The sequence below is a fragment of the Triturus cristatus genome, chromosome 5_2 (assembly GCF_964204655.1).
Source record: "Triturus cristatus chromosome 5_2, aTriCri1.1, whole genome shotgun sequence".
NCBI classification, from domain to species: domain Eukaryota; kingdom Metazoa; phylum Chordata; class Amphibia; order Caudata; family Salamandridae; genus Triturus; species Triturus cristatus.
The window spans coordinates 592,601,036-592,625,676 of record NC_140588.1 but is presented as its reverse complement, the minus strand read 5'-3'; the positions used below and the strand labels follow the sequence as shown (position 1 = coordinate 592,625,676).

The following is a 24,641-nucleotide window of genomic DNA, read 5'->3' as shown; positions in this document are numbered from 1 at the left end:
CTCCTATAGGAAAGCGTTGTGATCATTATAACACTTTATGATGCTTACCTTTGATTTGGGAGCAGCTAAAACAATGACTCAATGTCTCAATTCAATAATAATATAAAATCCAACTTAATGATCAAGTTGGATTTTATATTACAATATTTAAAATGTCACTTGTATAAAGTTGTGATGTTCTTGCCTCGGTCCAAGGTGCCTTTTTGCCAGTGTTGACTGTCAGCCAGGTGCTGTATGGCTCCTTGATTAGGTCTGAAGTGGCTCTCAGAGTTGAGACAAAGGGAGAGGATGTGGATCTGGGCTATGCCCTGGAACGTAATTAACTTTAAAGGATACCTACACTTTCACTGGCAGATGTAGCTCACATCTGGTAATTGACCTCCCTATTGTTGGGCTAACCAGCCAGGCACCATTGCTAGTGGGAAAAGAGCTGCACCTAGAATTGGGTTTGGGTGACCACTAAGAAGGGTTTGCTTATTTGCCTTTTAACACCTTTATTGTGGGTATGGGAGCTCTGCACAAGGCAATTTGCCATCTTGGTTTCAGGTAGAGGTGGGCATTGTGTGAGAGCTTACAGTAAAACACACAACCAGTGCTGCAAAAGTAGGTAGGGTCACCCCTGGGAATTTTCCCCCAGTGGTTAGGGATTGGCCAGGAGTTTCCCCTACCCGTACCTGACATGGGGCATAAATGTGGCACCCCAAGTGCTCTCCTCAGAATACTGCTGGACATGTGGAAGACAGAAAAAGGACTTCTCCTGCTACTATTACCTGTGAGAAGAACCCAAAAGGTTGGACCCATTCCCACATGTACCCAGGACCAAGAAGTGGACTTTAAGGGTCACTTGGCGAACCTCCAGGCAGCTGGGTGCAATGTATTTAAAAGGCAGGACATATACATGTAAGTTTTACATGTCCTGGTAGTGAACATCTCTCAAGTTCTTTGTTCACTGCAGCAGGGCATATTTCTCAAATAGGCTAACATCAAGATTATCTTATTATATATATTTAGTGTAATTCCCAATTGTGAAGAGATATACTTTCGAAGTTTGGTGTCTCTGGAATCACAAGTTAAATTCACAACTTATGGTAAAGTCGAATTTAAATTGCACTTCTGACAATGACTCTTTTAGAAAGCTGGAATTTTCTTAATTTAGCCATCTGGTCCCTGCTGCCTGTCTCCAATTAGTCTGGGGAGGGTGACAGCTGGGTGTTGTGTATTCCCCCTAGATAGCCAAACACAAAGGTAGTTTAGGTGTGAATTGATTGGCCATCCTTGGAGGAATGGGGGAAGGAGCTAGAGAGAGCCTCACTTACACCTGAATGGGCTGTGTCCTGTTCCCACACAAACGGCTATATACGCCCCTGAAGTGAGTCTGGAGCCAGGGCAGGAAGGGAGGACCCATGTGCCCTTCAAAGATACATTTTTGAAGTCTTCTTAACCTCAAAGGCACAATTCGGTGTAATTACTGGGCCTCTGATACAACCACTTCATTACACTTCTGGACCTGTGAAGTCTCTGCCAGGTAGAAGGACTGCTGTGAAGCTAAAGGACTGCCACTTTGCTGGCCTCTGATTTGCTGGACTCCTGCCTTGCTGTGCTGCCCTGCTGCCTGCTGTTTCCCTCCCTGCCTGGGTGAGAAGGTGATAAGGACTGGACTTGCAGCAGAATGACTCCAATGGCTAGCTGGATGGCCTTCTGATCAGATGTCTCAGGGACATAAAAGACTTCCAACTTACCTGCTTTTGCACCTGGACTCTGCTAATTGTATGTCTGCCCTGCCAAGCGGTGCCAACCTAGACCTGGACCCTAGCAAGTGAGGCTTAAGGTGCTTGCTTCAGCAAAACCCATTCATCCTCTATCAAACCTGCACATCAGCACCATTGTTTGGATCGGAACCGGTGAATCGTCTCTGTGTGGATCAGAACTGGCACAGTGCTCCTGTTGTGTGGATCAGAATCAGCACATCACTCCTTTTGCATGACCAGAACCAGCACAATGTCCTTACTGCTTCAATCGGTCCTGACGCATCACCTTAGGAACTGCCGCTTCACAAGGTCACTTCATCTCCCTCGACAGCATCCTCAATGATGATGGGGAATCTTCACATCACAGCTCTTCGGTCATTGGAGATCTTTGCTCATCGGAGCCGATGCATCACCACTGCTGCACATGACACATCACTTTGGCTGTGGCCCCCATCTTCGATATCGACGCAGCCTGGATCAAGGTACTTTTGTTCAGCGGGCCTCACTGGATCCCAGTATATGGCACGCTTTGTGGTTGTCCTGAACTTTTTAAATTGTCCGGGTTTAGTCCAACTACATATCCCAAGTAAGGGCTTCTTGCTTCTAAGCGCTATTTTACAGTTTAAGACTTCATATCTCTAGTTATACTTATTGGATTTTGTCATTTTGGTCTTGTTTAATGTATTAAATAAATCTCTATTTTTCTAACCTGGTGTGGAATCTTTTTGTGTTCAGTGTTTTCACTGTTTGAAGTGTTGCACAAATACTTTGCACATTGTCTCTAAGTTAGGCCTGACTGCTCTGTGCCAAGCTACCAGACAGTGAGCACAGGTTAATTTAGGGTTGTCTGCTTCCTACCCTGAATAGGATTGTGGCTGCAGCTTAACTATGACTCATGCCCCAGTCAACCTATATCCCAATTTCTAACAAGTGCAACATCACGGAATTCTCAGGTTATTCTACATGATTATGCTACATTGAATTATGCAAGTTACACCCACCGCTAGCCTACCACGGCACATATCTGGCCCATAATCCATTGCAGTTGCCTTAAAACCTTACGCATGTCCCAGTCTTGCAAAGCAAGATTCCTGTGCACTTTTTGACACTATTTTTCTTATGCTTGTTTCCAGTCCAGGGAGGACCTGGCCTGGCAGTTCGGGCTGGACTGTTCCCATTGGGCCCAGGGTCAAGACTGATTTGCATATGGCTGGGTCCAAACTGGAATGGCATGGTGAGCAAAAAAACAATGGATTTAGGCCCCGATCTCTGTACTGGGGTGAATGTGTGACATTGTTCTGCATTCTGTCCATCATTGTTCTTTTTGCATTTGTCACCCCGAATGGGACGGGTATGCCCAAACGTGGGTCCCGTGCTCTCCATGCCACTGGTGTCAAGGTATCCTGGCTAGTGAGGGCTGAAAGCCCGAAACCAGTCCTAGGATGCTTGTTTCCAGTCCAGGGAGGACCAGGCCTGGCAGTTCAGGCTGGACTGTACCCATTGGGCGCAGGGTCAAGACTGATTTGCATATGGCTGGGTCCAAACTGGAATACCATGATGGGCAAAAAAACGATGGATTTAGGCCCAGATCTCTGTACTGGGGTGAATGTATGACATTGTTCTGCATTCTGTCCATCATTGTTCTGTTTGCATTTGTCACCCCGAGTGGGAGGGTGTGCACAGATGTGGGTCCCGTGCTCTCCATGCCACTGGAGTCAAGCTATCCTGGCTGATGAGGGCTGAAAGCCTGAAACCGGTCCTAGGATGCTTGTTTCCAGTCCAGGGAGGACACGGCCTGGCAGTTCGGCTGGACTGTTCCCATTGGGCGCAGGATCAAGACTGATTTCCATATGGCTGGGTCCAAACTGGAATGGCATGGTGAGCAAAAAAAACTATGGATTTAGGTCCAGATCTCTGTACTGGGGTGAATGTATGACATTGTTCGGCATTCTGTCCATCATTGTTCTTTTTGCATTTGTCACCCCGAGTGGGATGGGTATGCTCAGACGTGGGTCCTGTGCTCTCCATGCCACTGGAGTCAAGCTATCCTGGCTGATGATGGCTGAAAGCCCAAAACCTGTCCTAGGAAGCTTGTTTCCAGTCCAGGGAGGACCTGGCCTGGCAGTTCGGGCTGGACTTTTCTCTTTGGGCGCAGGGTCAAGACTGATTGGCATGTGGCTGGGTTGAAACTGGAAAGGCATGGTGAGCAAAAAAATGGTGGATTTAGACCCAGATCTCTGTACTGGGGTGAATGTATGACATTGTTCTGCATTCTGTCCATCATTGTTCTTTTTGCATTTGTCACCCCAAGTGGGACGGGTATGCCCAGACGTGGGTCCTGTGCTCTCCATGCCACTAGAGTAAAACTATTCTGGCTGATGAGGACTAAAAGCCTGAAACCGGTCCTAGGATGCTTGTTTCCATTCCAGGGAGGACATGGCTTGGCAGTTCGGGCTGGACTGTTCCATTGGGCGCAGGGTCAAGAATGATTTGCATATGGCTGGGTCCAAACTGGAATGGCATGGTGAGCAAAAAAACGATGGATTTAGGCCCAGATCTCTGTACTGGGGTGAATGTATGACATTGTTCTGCATTCTGCAATCATTGTTCTTTTGACTAGTTTTTATTAAAGCATTTTTCAAATTCAAAACTCTGGTTTCCCTTATTGGATTTTTGTTGTTTTTATGCCATTTTGTTCATTCAAATATTCTCAACTTTTTTGTAAATTGGAGTGAGTTTTTTAATGTAATGTGACTTTTTACCTGTTTGGATACTTGTAATGCTTAAAATGTTGCTCCGGCAACAGTTACCAAGGGTTGAGCTTGGGTTTTACTAAAACCTTAATGGACCTCACATGAATAGTGCAAATATTGCTTGTGGTGGTCTACCATCCACACCAACTATTAATTCACCTCCTCACATTGGTGTTTAGCAGTAGGATCCAGAACTTGTGTTTAGCAGTGCCTCTAAACTAATATGTAAGAAATTAAAACTCCCTAAATTAAAAAGAAAACAATAATTGATCTTTGATTGGGTCATTTGTGAGTTTTCAAAATTATTTTTAATTCCAATTTTTGCAACGTTTAAACATCCAAGGAAACATGGCTACCCTGGCAAGTCTCAATACAGTGGAGATGAAGGCACTATGCAAAAAACAGAAAGTTGAATCAAGGCCACCATGCAATAAGGTAGATTTCGAGCTGACTCCTACACTTACATGAAGGATACCCTTGTGCAGAAGTTTGATCTCACACTTAAAGAGTACCAGAAGAAGTCCCAGAACACACAAAAGGACACACCGAAATCCTGGGTTGACTTTTTAGGTATGTCACTAAAGGCACTAGAGGGATGGGTGAATGGCAATATAGTCACAACTTATGATGGGCTATGTAATTTGATCATTAAAGAGCATATCTTGAGTAATTTCCAGTCAGGGTTATAGCTTCTAGTAGATTCCCAGCTGTCTAACCTCAGGCAACTTGGTAAGGCAGCTGATGTGTGGTTGTGCAGTAGGGTGTCTAAGACGTTTTGGAGGGTGTGATCCCAAGAAAGTGGGTTCAGACCCTCCTCAGTGTAAAGAGGGGAGCTGCTAGTATAGGAATTGAAGTGCTAGCATGCCAAGGGGAAACAAGGGCAGGAGTTAAGCCACTATAATCTCCATAGGTGGGTTGGGTGTTGAACCTCTGGACACCTTGCCTCTTAGTGTGGTGAAGTACAGGCAATGGCCAATCATCAATGGGATCAAGGTAGAAGCTCTGAGGATTACAAGTGCCAGCATTACCCCAATGGCTGACCAGCTGGTTTCCCCAGGGTAGTTTATTCCAGATATTCTGCATAGGATAGTCAACTCAGACAATGAGGTGTACTTTCATCCCATGGTAATGGTCACTTTTGAGTGGGAAGGGGATACTTGGCTGTAGAAGGTAGCTGTTAACCCTGCCATTCTAGTGATGTATCTGTTAGGATACAATCTTAAGACCTCTTTTAGTTGAGTTGGAAAGGAAGACTCATGTAGATATGCTACGTCTGTCTGAGTCACAAGGGCCCAGACAGCCAGTCAGGGAAGGCAATGGAGCCTGGACTCTGTAACAATGGTACAGGTTCCCACAACTAGGAAGAATGGAAAGAGGCTTGAGAAACCAGCCTCAAAACCTCCCATGGCCGACAAGGAGTCTGAGACAGCTCATTGTCTTCGTGGTATTGGGAGAAGTGAACAGGAAAGGAAATTGTCCTTTCTTAAGAAGACCCATCACTCACCAACCTAGTTGGTGACATGCTTCATCATTGGGGTCCCACCCGAATAGCCGAATGCTATCCAGGTTTGCTACAACACCTGATTACAGTGGAGCAGGTTATTTCGTTGCTGTGAAAGTGAGTGAAAAAAGTGTTAATTAAAAATTGGCCAGATATAACCCACTAAAAGTTCTTTATTCAGGGGCAACTGGACAATATTAAAAGAATGGTTAAGATGCCGTAATTGGCTATGACTTAACCATGTAGTGAGTGTACAATTACTACAAATTCACTGCCTCCAATTCTACGAGGCACACTTTGAGATGTTTGTAATTCTCACGTTATGCATAAAAAATATTGGGAACTGGAAGAGCACTTATCCCTTGGGAGAGCACATTACAGCGACACGATTTTGTTTGTCTGTGAACATGTGTTTGTCTTTTCAGATAATTTCCTTTCAACGAATGGGACGAAAGGACGCCTGACTGTGAGTACATGGTTAGGTCATAGTGATCAAGGGTAGGGTACATATTAGCGAGTGTACACCTCCCGGGTCACGTTCACTGGTCCTGACGAAAACCTGGTAATATCAACTACAGGTTGAAACATGTAGACCTTTTTTACTGCACTCTTCTATGCACTTTTTTTTTCATCGAAAGATACCGAAGGTCAATTTAACCAAGTACGGCATCTTAACAATTCTTTTAATATTGTCCAGTTGCCCCAGAATAAAGATTTTTTTGTGGGCCAACTTTTAATTAACACTTTTTTCACTCACTTTCACAACAATGAATAACCTGCTCCACTGTAATCAGGTGTCGTAGCACACCCGGATAGCATTCGGCTATTCGGATGGGACGCCAATGATGAAACATGTCACCAACTAGGTTGGTGAGTGAGGGGTCTTCTTAAGAAAGAACAATTTCCTTTCCCGTGTACTTCTCCCAATACCACGAAGACAGTGAGCTATCTCCTGGGTATACTCCTCTATGTGTTTGTTTATTTGATCCTAAGGGGACCAGGAGTATCCCCTTCAAACCTGTGAAAATCCCTTTCTCTCTTTTGTGTTTTTGAGCGACAAGGAGTCTGACCACCAGGTGGAGGTCTTTGAGCCTAAGGGGTTAGAAGAACCTTTACTGAGAGACCTGCTAGAGCTCTCTGAGTTGCATGGGTAAAGTCAACCCTCCAGGGAGGAATTATTTGAAGCACAGAGAACCTGCTCAACCCTTAAAGGCCATCAGAGCCGACTGAGTGCTGGAGCAAGGGGATACCAGTAGAATCCATAGGATATGCTAGGAGGAAGGTGTCCTATGCAAGAATGCTATGGAACCATCACCTGAGGCAACCAGGAAATTGGTGCCCCACCCCAGAAGGACAGGATCTCCCTCTTAAATTTGGCCCATGAAATCCCCTTGGCTAGACATTTTGGGTGGACCAAAATCGGGTAGTTTGGGCAACCACTTTTACTGGCCCTAGACATCTGAAAAGATTAAGGAATTCTGTTACTTTTGCATCATCTTTCAAGCGAATGGAAAATCAGTAGGGCAACCCAAGCTTCCTTAATACCACTGCCTGCAGTTGGGACACCTTTTGAGAGGGTGGTGATTGACACTGTTGGTCCCCTGGACCCCAAACTGCTTCAGGTAGCAGGTTCATCTTGGTGGTGGTGGACCATACCACTAAGTACCCAGAAGCCATGCTTCTGCGGATGCTGACTACACTCATAGTGGCTGGGGCCCTGCTACATATCTTTACCAGAGTGGGATTCCCCAAAGAGGTAATCTCATATGGGGGACATACTACTTGACTGCTTACTTGAAGGCTCTGTGGGATGAGTGTGGGGTGACTTATAAATTCACCACCCCTTATCATCCCAAACTGGCGGTCTTGTGGAGAGATTCACAAGGCCTTAAAAGGTATCATTATGGAGTTGTTTTAGAAACTCCATAGAAAGCAGGATGTGGCAACTGCATGAGCCAAATTACTGGAGTGTATAAGCAAAATCATTTACACAAAATTCATATCATTATGATACACTGCAAATGTAAGTGACTTATTCGCTACGCACCCCAAGAAATAAAAACACCAACTTGTCACGGTGAACCTCAAAATTCACTAAATTAACCAGAGCTCAACCCCTGGGTAGCATTGGCCTGAAGCAGTTACGCTTAACTTACAACAATGTGTAAAGTATTTATGCAGTGTCCAAACATCAAACAATCCAATCCAAACCAATTTAAAAAATAGAGTACATTTTAATGAAATAAATCACACCAAAAAGACAAATATCCAATAAGGGGAACCATAAATAAGAGTTTTTAAATTTGTAAGTAAAAATAACATCTAAAATCACTAAGCACCAGTGACAGTCTATGGTCACTGATGAGCAGGACCTATGTACACTTCGAGGTTGACCTCAATTCATCATATGGTCAGATACAACAAGCGGGGTGACCTGGTCAAGGATTTTACCTTCGGACATATACCCTGGCGAAAAGTGAGATTTATCAAGCCACACAGTCCTGCATGGCTTGTAATGCAAGGCAGCACGCATCGCTGCCTTATGTTACTCTGCAGCACGGAGGCATTCCACGGGCGGAGCATGAGTGTTCCCATGCATCCACTTATGGATTTTGGCTAATTCCCAGATTTACCATTAGTGGTAGACCTGGGAATGCATCAAAATGCTGTGTTTCCCCGGGGGAGGAGTAATGAGGAGAAATATCTTAATTTCTCCTCATTCTTTACTCTATATGTGCTGCATTATGCAGCACATGTAAAAAGAGGGAAATGCCTCTCTGGATTGTTTTTGTGTAGGAAGGTGAGCCCTTCCTGCACTAAACCAATCCTGCCTGAAACGCAGGCACTCCTGCAGCATGACGCAAGGGTGCCTGCATTGCTGCTGGGCAGCTCTATGTGTGTCAGTCCTAGGAAAGGACAGGAATGCTCTGTATAGTGGTAAATATGGCTCATTACTGCTCTTTCATGCAGCGCAGCACAGTGCAACAAGGTGGCGTACAGTATTGCACTGCATGAAAGAATGACAAATCTGCGTACAAGTCTGCAATATGAAGAAGAAAAGCATCCTGTGAGTCAAGGAAGCTGGCTGTATAGCGATGCAAAGTCAGATGGCCATTAGACATGGTTCCACACAGGCTGTTATTTGAGCAACAGAAGCTCAGAGTGGGATACATTTTAAATTGTCTGCCCGCTGACGTCCAACTGTGGCTTGGGCTAGTCAAGATTTTTTTTACTGGGACTTAGTCTGTTTTACTCCAGCGGGGCAAGGCAGCAGGCTGTTTTCAATGAGGGCTCCAAAAGGTCAGATACCTTCTAGCTGAGAGCCCGCTGAATGTATTTGTTTCTGCAGAGGAGCTCCAAACAGGACTATCCTGTTTCCTCAGCCCAGCAAAGTCGCACATTCGGTGGTTAGAAGTCAGAATTTTACAAGACCCAAAACTTAGCAGGGGTTAGCCCCTTTGTCCTTATGTCTTCATCTCAGGTTCCTAGACTGACTTCAGAGGAGGGTTTTAGCCCTTTAAGGCTAAATCCAACACAGCACTTGACCAAGCTCCAGTACAGGTATATGTGTGTATGTATATGGATGGTATTTCTATCGTGCAAACCTAGCCAAAAATACAGCGGAACACTATACATGATCAAAGACAAGCATAAAGTCAACATGTAATAAGAAAGGAAGATTGGTTGTGGACAGTTAGTGCATTATGATGTAGTGTCCTTTAGCTATTGAGATTGGGAATCAAGGAAAAAGTGTTTCATCAGCTTTGAGTGTCTCTGTGACCATGTAGAAGGTCAGCTGACTGACCATTAGAGTCTATCTATATGTACTGGGTACAAGAGAGAGCAGATCTAGTCCTTCAGATATCCTATCAGAATGCAGAAAGCAGGCGCCTTTCCTGATTTGATCTCCTGTAGCTCCAGAATGTGTTCAGAGGAGGGTTCCTTGAGGTGCTACGTTTATGAGTTGCACTAGCCAGTGGGTGGGAGAGATTCCTGGTTCATTTTTAACCAATAGAGTAAATATTCCAAGGGGTAGTCCTATCCACTTTTCCAGCAGTTCCTGTTTGCCCTTCTGTATACAATCTGACAGGACATCTTTCTCACAAAATCCAAAATGGGAAACTCTTCCTCCCTTGTGCAGAGCTTCGTGTCTACCCCGAGGTGTAGCAAGGGAAATTAGTAATCTGCTCCCACTGTGTCTGCTCCAAATTGGTTTTGGGGGCAACTTCTACCTCTGGGTTTGAAGCCAGACTGGATAGGGTGTGACTGAGATAAAAAGGGCTTGCCTTTCTTCATTTCCCACGTTAGCCCTTTACTAGTTAAGGACGTTTTTGGGCCCTTCCCAACTGTCCTTTCTACAAAGGGAAGAAAAACACTATCCGACACCCAGACTTTTGTCTCTGCTGTGTCTTAACACCTTATGATCAAGGAGGCACTGTCAGACCATGAGCTTTATTATGAGTTTGGCGGCCCATGGGACCACCAAATCGGTGCTGACAGTCCAACCACCGCCATATTGTGGGCCCACCTGCAGTACTACTTCAAATGATAGGGATCAAGGATCCTGCAGTAGTGGCGTAGCGGTTAGGAGCACTAATATGCCGGTGGTGTTGGTACGGCACCGCCAAACATATTAAGAGATGGCTGTCCGCTGCCCTTTTCATGGCGGTGAGCCCGCCATAAAAAGGGAGGAGGAGAGACAACAAAGAGGGCCCTAAGAGGGCCCCTTGTTGCCCCTTGGTCTGGGGTGCATGCGGGGGACACAAGTAGTGCCTTCCTGGTTTCACACCACCAGTTCCTGCATGGTGTGGCATGTATGCCTGCACGGTGTGGCATGTATGCCACACTGTGCAGGAAGGTGCAGTCGGCGCTCTGAGAATGGCGATCTGCATGTCAGGCTCTACAATGAGCCTGAAATACCACTGCCTTCGACACACAGCACAGCCCGCCAGACCAGGATTTAACTCTTAATCTGGTGGGCGGCAGCACCAACTAATTGGATATTTAATAAATATGAGCAATAGATTTTGAGTAATAATTTCTAGCAGTTTCCTGTTAAAAGTTACAGATTAAAGTATACAACAAGTTCTTTGACATTTGCCAGAATACAGCTACAGTCCTTCCAGGGAGTGGTTAGTCACTGGAGGAACATGACAAATTTACATTTTCAGATGTTCTACTTTTAATAAGAGGTGGCATTTTCAGAATTGTGACATAAAATTTGACTTTACCATTACCAGTGCTACCAGGGCAAATGTTACACAATATCGATTAGACCTAGAGGTTTTGCCAAAACTACACACGAAAGAGGTCTGTTATGCAGTTCTACATTTTTTAAAGAAAGCCTTGAGTATTAGGAAAAGGTATGAATTATTATCTTGATATAATTTTTACTTGCATTTCATGTTATATAGGAAATACATATGTTTTATGGCCTGTAATTGATTAGCTGATGTATATGTTTTTATTTAACCTATAACATTTGTATATAGAATAATTTTTTGCTTTTATGGCTTACTGCTGAATAAAGATGCTTTAAAGAGGAACTTAATTTACAAATCTTTAGATACCAAGCTTGACATTTCTAATTGCCCCCAAGTGAAATTCATCACTAATTAAATGGAATAAGGGATCGGTAGGCTTTGCAGTAGTAAAAAATGAATTTGAGTTATTTTAGTACCAGGACATGTTCAAGTTTAAAGTACATGTCAAACCTTTTTAATACAAGGCACTCTGCCCTGTGGGCTGGTTAGGTCCTAGGTCCGACATTAGGGTGACCTAAACTTTTAAAACGAAAGGTTTAGGTCTGGCAAAGGTTAATGTTGCCAGGTTAAAATGGAAGTCTAAAACTGCATACACAGGCTGCAATGGCATGTTTGAAAATGCACTTAAGTAGGTGTCACAATTAGTGCTTCAGACCCTGGGGCTGACAAGTCTAACATGCCCCCCACCATCTGAAAGTGGGGAGAACTACCCAACCTCCTGGGAGTTCTCATCACTTAGGCAGAAGACCCTGTAGAGACTATCAGCACTCACCTTGTCTGTCCAGGGCAGCATGCCATTGTAAAGTCTTTTACCTGTAGAAAGATGGACCACCTCAACAGCTTGGGATTTTCACCCCCATTTGCATGAGTCATCTGAAGGACATGTGGCCTGTCTGAACCCAGAAGTGAATCAGAAGCAGGTGTGGTCACAGTTGTGTTAGTGCCCACACCACAAATCACTTTTTGGGCTGCTTCATGGACATCTGCTCAGTTAAGGGAGCTACAATGATTCCATACCCCTTAACAAACATTATGTAGTATCCTATGAGGAGCAGGAAGGCCCTAACTTCAGTCTGTAGTTTGGGGGGTTGCTAGGATTGTCTCAATCTTGGCCTGGAGTGGCTACACCTTGCCCCTGCCCACCAGGTGGCCCAGATACATCTCCGTTCCCTGCCCTATCTGGCACTTGCTGGCCTTGATAATCAAGGGTGTTCCTCCAACTGGAAGGGAAGACGGCACTGTCATCTAGGTAGGTGGTAGAGAATGCCTCTTTAACAGAGAGGCCCTGTTCACTATATCCTGGAAGGTGGCAGGGGCATTCTTTAAATCACAGAGCATCACCCAGAACTAGAAGTTGCCCTTTGGGGTCAAGAAAGCTGACCTCTGTTCTCAGTCAGAGCAATTTGCCAATATCCTGATGTGGGATTAAACGTACTATGGAACTTGGCAGTGCCTAGGCTGTATATGAGCTTATCAGCTCTGGGGGTGGGGTGAGCATCAGTCTTAGTGATGGAATTGAGTCCTCGCTAGTCCACACAAATCCCAAGTTCTGGGGTTGCACCTAATGGGACATCCTTGGACGCCAGCTCAACTGGGCTGGAGCTGGGACTGTTGGATGGCTGAATCCCCTCTGATGCCAGCATCTTGGAGACCCCCTCCTTGATGCTGGCTCTCACATCGGTCGACAGCCTGTGAATTTAGTTTTTAACAGACATGCTGTCTCCAGTATCTATGTCATGAGTACACAATTGTGAAAGCCCAGAGTGAGTAGGAATGGAGAGACAAACTGCCCCAGTGAGAGAGGACAGTTGCTATGCTTCTCAGAAGGTCACAGTAGGGGAGGGGTTAACACCCTCCACTGACTCATTGTGACCCATCATTCTCCTTGAAAGATGATGTAGGACATCGCATCACAAGCCCAGTCAATGACTTAATTGGAACCGATGCTGCGCGATGCATCTCCGACGCAGGACCTCACGCTCTTCAGAACTGCCACTGCATGACACATCCTCAACTCGGGATCTCGCAATGCTCTGAAACCGTAAGATACTTTGTTCAGTGGGCCTAACTTGATCACTGTTTCTGGCCTACGCTGAATTGCTCTCAGTGGAACCAGATAACCAAATTTGGCACTTTGTACTTCTAGGCACTATTTTCTCTTAAATCTTTAAAATAGCATATCTGTGATCTGTTTTGATGTTTGTCATTTTGGTCTCAAATAATTTATTAAATTGTGCTATATTTTTCTAAAATAGAGTGGAATTTCTCTTTAATACTATTTGAAGTGCTGCATACATATTTTACACATTGTCTGATTGCTTTTGTGCCAAGCTACCAGAGGGTTAAGCACGGTTACATTTAGGTTTTGCTTGTGACTTCTACCTGACAGGAATTGTGGTTGCTGCTTTAGTAGGGTTGCACACCCCTCAAACCGTAACCTAATTTCTTACACTTATTTTGTAATATTGTAACATGCAACAACGCAATGTAATGCACAACCTGATAGTATGTAAATGGAATTATCAAATGCTAGAATAAAATGATTGAGTGTTTGTGGATGATAATTGAATAGTCTGCTATAAGTCAGTCAAGCTCAACATGTATTCCTGTCTTAATTCTTCTAACTGAAATGGAATGCATTTCCTACCTGGAAAATATTGACCTTCATTCTGAATTGACATATTTGGGTGTTTGCTTACTGTCGTAAAGTTTTTTGCCTGTCTTCTACTTGCTTACCATGACTAGACAACTTGGAATAAAGGCCTTTGTTAAATGAGATACTTAGGGATCAAATGCCGAGACCATCCTATTCAGTTTACCAAGAAAAGTAGACCTATTTGCAAACTGCATTTTGTTGTACATCTAGCAATGCTACAATGGTACTTTTAACGTTGTACAAAATACTTCTCCTTAACTTATGTGCTGAGGGCTCTGCCTCAACATCTCCTATCTTTTCAGTTCTGAGATCTATCACGCCCCCTAACTGCAGAGATTTTACCACATGTATGCCTGCATTTTACAAGTAAATGTGCGAGGGACAGGGGCTAGAGGCTGGAAAATGGGGAATGCTTACTACATACTGGAAGGGGTTTTAGAAGAAGCAGGGGTTAAGGAAGGGCTAGAGGGTAGTTTAGAGAGGGGCATGCACCCACCCACAAACGTTTAAACCCGTTGGTACTCAAAAATACCACTTCTAAAGTTACCATAGCCAAAAAGGACCCCAACAATAGTGAATGTACTCTAGGTCAGACTTGGGGTGATCAGCACGTCACGTGGACATCCACTGGTGCTGTAACACCTCCCCTCTCTCATAATTATTGAAAAAGGACCGAATGTAACACCCATTAGCAAACAATGTTAAAAAAGTTACTGTATTTCAACTTCATAAAAATATAAAAATGTAACAAAATAATAAAAATGTATATCTATTTGGAAAATACTCATTATTTTATTTTAAGGTATTTTAACAGCCATTTTTTTAAAGTAAAGATAACTGTACTTATATTGTTAAATAATTAAATGATTTACATTAACTCTACACATAACATTGAATGATTTTTGAATCCTTATAAATAATTATTCACATTTTCTTTTACGTGTGATTGTTTCAAGTAAGTCTTTAAAATTTACTTTAACATATTTAAAATGGATAAATATTTAATTGAAAGAAAGGAAAATATTGCCTTATTTCCTAGCATTGAATTTACACTTCTTAGCATTCGTACTATTTACTGAAACATGATAATAATGTCAAGTGTGAAGACCTTCAGGGATCATTGCCTACTTAAGGAAACCATTGAAAGAAATATGTAGCAATGTTGACTTCTTATCTTTTTGTAGCCTTATCTTGGAACGAGCATATACTTGTGTCTTTGTATCTTTACAGATGCTTACACAAAGGCAGAGGTCATCTATACTTGGACAAATGGATCAGACAAATCAGTGGCCGTGGCACCGGATGGATCCAGATTAAATCAATATGACCTTCTGGGCCTTGTTGTTGGAACAGAAACAATTCGATCCAGTACAGGTATGAGATTATTCTGGATAATATAGCGACACTAAGGCATATTCTTTTGCATGTCACAGCATTAATTCAATGTCATTTTGATAATGTGTTGAATTAAATGAATGATTGGTTTTAAAAATAAAGTATGTACGCTTCTTTCTATTGTATGAAACATATTGTATTAACTGACAGATATCAAAGTGTATAAATACAAAATATAATAAGGGACAACATCATACAATGAAAAATAAGTAATTAAAATACTATTCCTGTAGAAATGTCCTCTATCTGCAGACAAATTTCTTAAATAACAAAAACTTAATATAGGATCGAAACACCATAAGAAGAAAAAATGGAAACAAAAGTATGAAGAATCTGCGCTACTATGTAATCAAAAGTGTTTTGTCAAAGGGGTAAGAAAATAAAATACATTTATGACATATACATGTGACACATGGTTTTGGGGAGAGAGCAGTAACAGAACTTTTCTGAAAAAATCCATCTCTAATTTACTAAAATGAACAAGAAATGTGTCTTGAGCAGTACTTCCAAGTTGACACAACGATTGCTATATTTCTGCACAGAATGACTGAGTTATGAAATCACAGGGACCACTTTTAATAGCTAGTGAAACTGGTAAAACATAAACACTATACCATCAGGGTTTAAACAAAACATTGGAATTTTTCTAAAAAAACAATTTGTACTTGGCCGAAACACAATTGCCATCAAAATATCTATCAAACGAGTATCAAAGGTCTATGGATTCAAAACAACTGGAAAACTACCTATAAATATACTTGTAATACCTAAAGTATTCTTCGTATCACAAATATTGTTTATTGCATTCCAATCTGTCCACAAAACTATCACTTCAATGGCTAAGTTGAAAGCATATGTTTAGAGCAACAATGTCATGTTTACATGGCCATCAAGAATGATGCGAATCACTATTCTATTATGAAGAGTAAATGGTGTTTACAAAGTTCTATTGTATATAAAAATAAAGGGGGTAATTAGGATGGCGATCCGCCTGCCATCCCAACCCGATTTACCCCCCGCCATATTATAATGGCGGTGGTATCGTGGCGGACGCAAAGTGTGTCTGCCACTTTTCTGCCGGTTGGCAATCGTTACGATTGCCGGCCGGGCGGACCAGGGCCTTAATATGGTGGCGGTGCCTAGCAGGCACCACCATCCATATTAGTATGTGTATTTTTAAAGGCTTTTCCATGGAGGCGATGCCGCCATGTAAAGGCTGGTGGGTAATTGATTTTGGGACCCATTGCGGCCCCCTAGGGGGTGGGGGACAGCACTTGGGGGGTACCATTGTCATGCACAAGGTGGCAGGTACCGCGCGGTGCCTGCCACCTTGTGAATGGCAATGCACAACATGTCACTTTGGCATTGCGGCGGGTGCTGCTTTAAAGCAGCACCCACCGCAATGTCAAAATTGTGGAATGCGACCGCCAGGGTGGCGGTTGCATCCTAATTAATGGTGCATGACCGCCGGACGTCTGGCAGCCGGTCCCAGCATGGCTAGGGTGGTGCGCAGACTAAAGTCCACCCACCATCCTAATAACCCCCAAAGTTTGAGCTATACTAGCTGTATGAGAGGATTTATGAATTGTATATGAAATTTGTTTCCAAAAATCGACTCACCAATAAGAATCAAAATATTTGTCTCATGCTAACTGATCCTTATATTTCAATGTAATCTCCTTGTCACCTTTAAGGACTTTGAAGATATAAGAAGCCTTGAGGTGTGTACAGTATCGCCATAGCTGGTATGTTGGAGATCTCTATCCGGTAGTGATAAATAAGTATTTGATACTTCATTAGATAATAGTCCACATTTTCCCCTAGAAGAGTTTGACAAAACAATCGTATTTTGTATTTCTGTGAAAGAAAATATTCAACAATTATAATATAATTGGTTGGCCCATATCAAGCTTATATTTCGCCATGCATTCCAACATACTATTCTATTTTTTTAATTTAAATGATTTATTATGCCAAATAGTAGAGTTAGGAAATTTCTTGTTCCATTTTTCATCTATACACTGCACTGGCAGTTGCAGGCCTGACACATTCTTCATAATAGAAGATGCTAACAAATACTGGTCATTGAGAAAATGACAAACAATCCGTGAACAAAATGAGCTAATAAAGCTCTTTCGAGATCAACCCAGATAGGAAATAAGGGATGTAATAAATCTGGAAATGAAAATGTGGAGTATTTAAGCATTATTTCAAATGTTGGGAATCTGAGACATGTACTCCAACATCAGATTTGGTAAATTTTAGTCTTTTTCCACAAGAAAAACCTAATTAATAATGACTCAATCTCCTTCAAAAAGGACAGTGGCATGGGTAACATAAATAAAATTAATGGGCCCAACGTCATTTTAATTTAATATAATTGACCCCGTCAAGTCACAAATAGAGAATTCTATCTGAAAGTTAGGTTGTAATCTTGTTTTTTTAATCAAAGCTACCAAATTCAGATCAATTAAATTTTTAATAGAATCAATAAATCATAAGACCCAATCATAAGGCCCAATATTAATTTTATTAGCATTCCCAGAGAAATATTACATTAGAAAATGTCTTTGAGAATATGTATTTCATGGAAGAACCTCACATTTGTCTGTATATGTTTGGATCCTGAAGAACTGGATGAGGATTGTTCTTCATCTTAAATGCTGGAGATGTGAATTCAGGTTTTGATACATATAAGAGAATGCCATGAGCACATACTGGCCTTTCAAGATGGAATTACTCATTCACAAATTCACTGATGTCCGTATTTTGTCACATGTTAGATAGGATGGGCTCCAATGCTGTAATAAATAACTGGAGTAATGGGGGCAAATTTGTCCCACTCCACTAGAAATTCAAATATGGGTAGAGTGATACCAATAAGAAATATTGAAGCCTAGTGTGGACAATAAAGCAATGAAATAAGATGTATAACCTTTGGGCTGAATCTAAACCTTTGAAGAGTATGAAAATAAAATTCCCATTCATTCTGTCAAAATCTTTTTCTGCATCTAATTCAATTGCTACAAAAGGATTTTTGCTCATGGTAGATTTACCAATAATTATATACATTTGCTAGCATTATCAGATATTTTCCTTCCTTTAACAAAAGTAGTTTGTTCTCTACCAATTAATTTAGTAGAACTGGTTCTGAATGGGAAGGAATGATTTTGGCAAAAAAACTAAATAAATTATGATCTTTACCATCCTTTGGAATTTGGCAAATTAAGGCATCTTAAAATTAACCATGAGAACACCGACCTTTGGAAAAATATTTAGGGGTAAGTGGTTTGGGAAGTAAAGTTTGGATAAATTGGGATAGAATTCCAAGAGCAAGAAGATGTATTATGTTTCATAGACCAATCGCTTTAACAATCTCACCTATAGAGATATCTTACTAAAATATATCTGATGGGGAGACCTTTTTAATTGATTCAAGATTTTCCATCTTGTTATTGATGAGGAATTTGTTCTAAGTTATAAATATCTTCGTAAACTGCATGAAGTATCCAAAATATCACACTCTTTAAAGACTAAAGTATTGAAACTATTATAAATTGTTTCTATTTGTGTATGCTCACTATTTCCTTATTATTAAATAATCGGACTGTAATTGGCCACAGCTATTAAGTCCACCATAATTTTTGAGTAAGATTTTAATCAATAGGTAGAAGCTAAATCGGTGGAACACTTATTCAATAAAAAATTTCAATTCAACTTTTCTTCACGTCTTGGGAGAAAGCGGCAAAGCATAAATGGTCTATTGTCTTAATGTTTACCATCCCTTGGTCTGAATAATTTCTTTTAATTCTCTTTTTTTCTAGACAATATTACTAATAAAACCCCTTGCTTAGGCCTTAAAAGCATCCCAGATTGTCTGGAAAGACATTCCACCAGTGGTATTATTTGCAAAGAGTTCATCTAAAAAGTCTCAAAGGACTGTAAAAATTACTATCATGCAAAAGGGCTATTTTAAATATCCATGTGCCTGATTTTAGTAAAGGGAAGCCAGGGTCTGTTGAAAGATAATAAGGCATGATCCGATAATACAGTTGTTATAATAATAATAATAATAATAATAATAATAATAATAATAATACTAATAATAATAATAATAATAATAATAACAACAATAATAATAATAATAACAACAATAATAATAATAATGAATGCATTGTTGTAAAGAGAATAGGCATGACCTGGTATTATAGTTGCTAAAAGAATGATAATAATAATAATACTAATCATAAATAATGCACTATAGAGTAAAGTTTATGCACATGGGAAAATATTTATATTTTTAGAAGTTGGATTGTACAATGTCCATGAACCTAATAGAGACCTTTGCATAATATTGCCTTTAAATTATTTCTTCGTTTTAGGTATGTATTTAGCTTTAGAATTGCTATCAATAAAGGGATCTAACAATTGATAACAATCACTTCCAGGAATCAAATTATCATCAGGATAATTTATTAATATACTCGTAAGATTATTCTAGGAAATATATCAGGTTACCTTGCACAATAAACATTTAGGAACATGACAGGAACTTTGCTAAAAATAAGCTTAGCAAGTATCCATCTGTCAACGTCTCTCACTTCTTGAGAGATTAGCAAAACATCAAGTTGTTGATCACAAAAAAAATATAGAATTTTTGTTATGTGCAAATACAATAACAAACTTGACTAACCCAACTCTTTCCAAATTTAATAGCATTTTCCTCTGACAAATAATTTTCCTGCAAAAGAGCAATATAGGAAATATGGGCCAGATATGTGACCTGTTTTTGCATGCGCGAACGGGTTTGTGATCCGCTTACGCATGCAAAACCCTATAGGACCATGTACAAACCCTATTTAGCAAGTCGCAATTTATTTGCAACTCACTAAATAAGATTTACGACTGGCAATTAGGAAGGGGTGTTCAAAGGGCGTCCCTTCCTTATTGTGACTCGCTACCCTATGTAAGAATGTTTTGCGACCGCAATTGCGGTCTCAAAACACTCGCAATTTACTGCCCTCTTCAAGAGGGTAGAAATGCATTCGCAAATGGGACCCCTTCCCGTTTGCAAATGCAGAGGAAAATATTTTTAGGGGCAGGCAGTGGTCCCAGGGACCACTACCTGCCCTTAAAAAACTTAAACCAAAGCGTTTCATTTTTTATAAAAATGCATCCCGTTTTCCATTAAGGGAAATGGGCTGCATTGTACATGTCATTTTGTGAGTCCCAAATTGCGACTCGCAATTGAGCGCAATTTGCGGCTCTCAAAATGACATGGTTGTACATCAGGCCCTATATCTTGAAGGATGTGTAATAAACTTTTGATATTACAAGATGTTGCTTTGAAAAACATAACCAGCCAAAAATCCCATATGAAAAACAGTCTATACAGCCAAAAACTGTAAAGGTATAGCAATTGTAAAATTCAACATGAACTCAGAAACTATCCACGTGCCAGTATTGAAATGTGATACAGTTGGCCAGGCATTTAAATCACACAGATGATAATATTGGGCATAAACAGCTCACTCTCCAAAGAGAGAAACTGGAAAGCCAACAACACTATATTTAGATTTGACATGGTCCTTACTAATTCATAAACTGCAACGTGTTGATAGAATTTATGCTCTTCTGAGCATGTGCTGTATTCTGTGAAGAAATCCTTCAGAATATCTGATGATATCTACAAATATGCCTAGTTACATACTTTATTTGAACCGATCAGTTGTTGAGAAAACTCTCTGAGATGTATTTTGTAAGATGGCCCATTTTAAGTTAATGTTTTGGGTAAAGTTAGTAATAACGTGGCTGGTCGATTAACACTCACACTGCAACGTTAAGAATGGTGGTCTGCCAGCAGATGCGGGGTAAGTTTATACCTCAATATAATGTACCGGCCCCCAAAATAGTTTGTTCCACTTAGGGGCCGATTCCGATCCAGGTCGGAAGGGCACCGAACGCGATCCGGCCGGAAAAACTACGAGCCATTCGCGTGTTTTCCACCCGACTCGTACAGCTGTACGAGCGAGCAAGTACGATGCGAGCTACGTGAAATTCACTGACCGAGTGGTTTCCGGGTCCGGACCGCTCCGTACGTCTCGGCCGTAAGCTAACCGTGGCGTGCAATGGATGCGATTACGACTGAGGCAGTATGATGCACGCGTCGGACAGCTGGTCCGAGCCAGAGTGTCTGGCTCGCAAAACATCCAGGAGGTTGCCTTTGGGGGTCTGCGTCTGACCCCCTGTCACCCGCAGCCCTTCGACTCGGACACATGGGGAAACCCAAGGGTCTACCCAACACAGGCATGTACGGTGCTGATGGCACCAACACATACCCACTGTAGGGCGCGCCCTTGTGCGAGACGTACTCATTCAGTCAATGGGAGCCCATGTACGCGTTGTACGACCGGCTCCCATTGACTTCTATGGGAGTCTGACCGAACCGAGTCGGGCAGCATACGGCCGCATCTTACTCGCTTGGTCAGACTGCAGGACTCCGGCTCGGTCGGAAAACACTCCAGATCCAGAGCTTTCCGACCCAGATCGGAATCAGTCCCTTAGTGTTCACAGTTAGGACTTCATGTACTCTTGCCTGGGAAATCCCGTATGGTCCAAGGGGTCTTACTGCAAATGTGAATTCAAAATGATTTACATTTTTGTTGTAAATTATAAAGGAAATGCACGTAGAAGCAAATAAGAAGAACATTTAAAATAAATCACTGTATATGAGCTGTATACAATACATAAAGCATGGTGCAATTTTGAGCCATTTCAAGTTCTATGAACAGGATTTGCGGACCACATGCGGCATTTTGCTTCAGAGCCAGTAAAACAGCCATAGCATTTTGGTGGATTATTTTTTAATGTGTTTTGTCAGCATTCATTTTTTTGCACTTAGAAACATTAATCGACAGAACAATAGACAAGTGCATAAATAATCTACCGTGCGTTGGACAGTAGTACAACAGAGGACTTCTTTGTCGAAGAAAGCCTAGATATATTCAGGCACATAGACTTCCATCTTTCATCACATCAAGAGATTCGGGTAACGATTTTAGAAGTGTTTGCTTTTATTAATTCATTTTCGTATATTCTACCCCTTTATATACTTCAGCGTCTCACTTTATCTCTAACATTGCTTCACTGCTCGCAACCCTTCTCTTGATTCTTCTATCATGCCACTTTTCCCCTCTCCAGACTGTATTTTGTCTCTACACCCTGATCACTTTTCTTCCTTATTTTCCAATGCTGTGTCTCCCACTCTTGAATGTGCTCACTCAGCAGTCTCATCCTCTCCCTCTCTCAAACATCACCAATCATGTTTGACACCTTCCCTCACTATTGCTCACAATAATTTAGGTGAGACTGAGTGCAGATTAAAATATCTTAAGCTTCCTCTTATCTTTCTTTTATCTTATCCTTCAATGTCTCCTATAACTCTGCTCTTTTCCTTGCTAAACAATACTAATGTCAGTAAAAATATTCCTTCCCTGCTTCCCCACCCAATGTTACCACATTCTTTATTTAATCAACTCCTCTCGACATACCCACCCCGCTCTAGCATTGCTGTGTCTGTCTCAGACATTACTACTATCACTCTTGCATTTTGTCCCCATCTACTTCCTATTCACACAAGAGGTGTCCTATCTTGAATAGCTTGACATTTAATTCAGGTTTCCAAGTTGTTATTTCTACTGAAACTGCAGTTCTCTTAGTCACTAACTCTCACCTTTACCTTCACAAAAAGCTACCCTCTCTTATTCTACATGACCCATCAAACATATATTAAACTGTGCATCCCATCCTATTCGGTTCTCGATCCGTGCATATTTCTTATGCATTACTCCAATGACAACCTTCTTACCTCACAAATCATAATTATGAAGTGTCCTGTTGTGGAAAAATCTCTCTGATTCTTTGTTATTCTATTGTGGTGCCTCCGGAGATTTGTCTTGGTTTTACTCCTTTTTTCTACCTACACTTCATTTTTAGGTACACTAATATCAGCCTTTACTCTTTCTTTTCCTTTTTACGAGGAAGACTTACAAATTATTCTTTTTTTTCTCAGTTTTACCACGTACCTTGGTATCTCTGCCTCCAGCAGTCTGTTAGCAATATAGTTATGTCGACGAACTCCCCCATCTCAACCCATCATAAACAAATATCAATCTGCATGCCCATCCTTCTCCTTTCTCTGCACCTTTTCCACCCTCGTCTCATACACTTATTTATTATTTTCAATTTCTCTCTCTCACAAAGCAAACCTCTTCTACTGCATTTTCCTTCTGATGCCAAGATGCCACTGTACTTTCTCCAGAAACTATTCTGATTTTCACCTTTCATGCCACTAACATTCTCATCTCTACCCTCATTCTCTTACCTACTGCTCTTCACTCTCTGTTGGACATCTTGCCTATTCTCTTACTCTCTTCACTCGGTCTAAAATTCTGCTCTTTACAAACTCCTTTGGCTTCATAGCCAAGGGCACTTTCTTCCACATTTATAGCCAAGGGCACTATCTTCTACTCTCCTATGTCCTTCCTTTAGCTACTATTTCACTCTCATTTTTTATTTTATTATATATAACTTAATAATTTCCCATGATTCATTTCCCTCATCCATGCCCTGCAATTTCCCTTTATGCCCCTGCCACACCCATGCAATTCACCCTGCCCCTCATATGTCACTTGCTCTACCTGTAGTCAATCCTACTTTAATGATGTCACCCCCAAAAACACTGACATTCACACTCACCTACCACATGCTCGGTTTCCTCACTTTCTGCTTTTTGCTCCCTCCCAAAATACTTTTTTGTCAATGATCCTGCTTCTTAATGTATGTTATATTAAATAACTTTAATTTTCCTAGCCATGATTTGATTAATTTATTGTTCCTTACCGTAGAGGAGGCGAAGCGTCTGTTTCTTCAATCAATCAATCAATCAGTCATTTCATAAAATCAATCAGTCAGTCATTGATCACATTTCTTACTGTGATCCGGTGCGATGCGACAAAATGTCTCCGCTATGCGACTATCCGGTGCGATGTGACAGAATGCCGTCTGTGATGCTATGTGACAACGTGGATGCGATGTGTGCACGCCCAACGGCCGTTTGGCGAAATCGATGGCTTCTTGAGCTGCGTCAGGCCCTCGAAACACTTCTCCGGTGATGCAACCGCAACCTCTGCAGTGGTGGCACGCTTCTCCGGTGATGAAACACACTTCTTCGGCGAAGCGACGGCAAACAGCAGCAGTGGCGACACGCTTCCTGGGTGATGCGATGGCAACTGCTGCGGCACGCTTCTTCCTCGTTGCGTCGTG

At 41.7% G+C, this 24,641-nt stretch overlaps 1 protein-coding gene across 1 annotated transcript in view; it reads left to right on the top strand.

Moving 5' to 3' along the window:
• Positions 1-24,641, top strand: part of GABRA3 (gamma-aminobutyric acid type A receptor subunit alpha3) — a 1,714,543-nt gene that overhangs the window by 1,157,580 nt on the left and 532,322 nt on the right. The window contains exon 8 of the mRNA XM_085607670.1: positions 15,153-15,296. Within this exon, the coding sequence (XP_085463796.1) occupies positions 15,153-15,296 (144 nt within the window). The remainder of the gene's footprint in view (positions 1-15,152; positions 15,297-24,641) is intronic.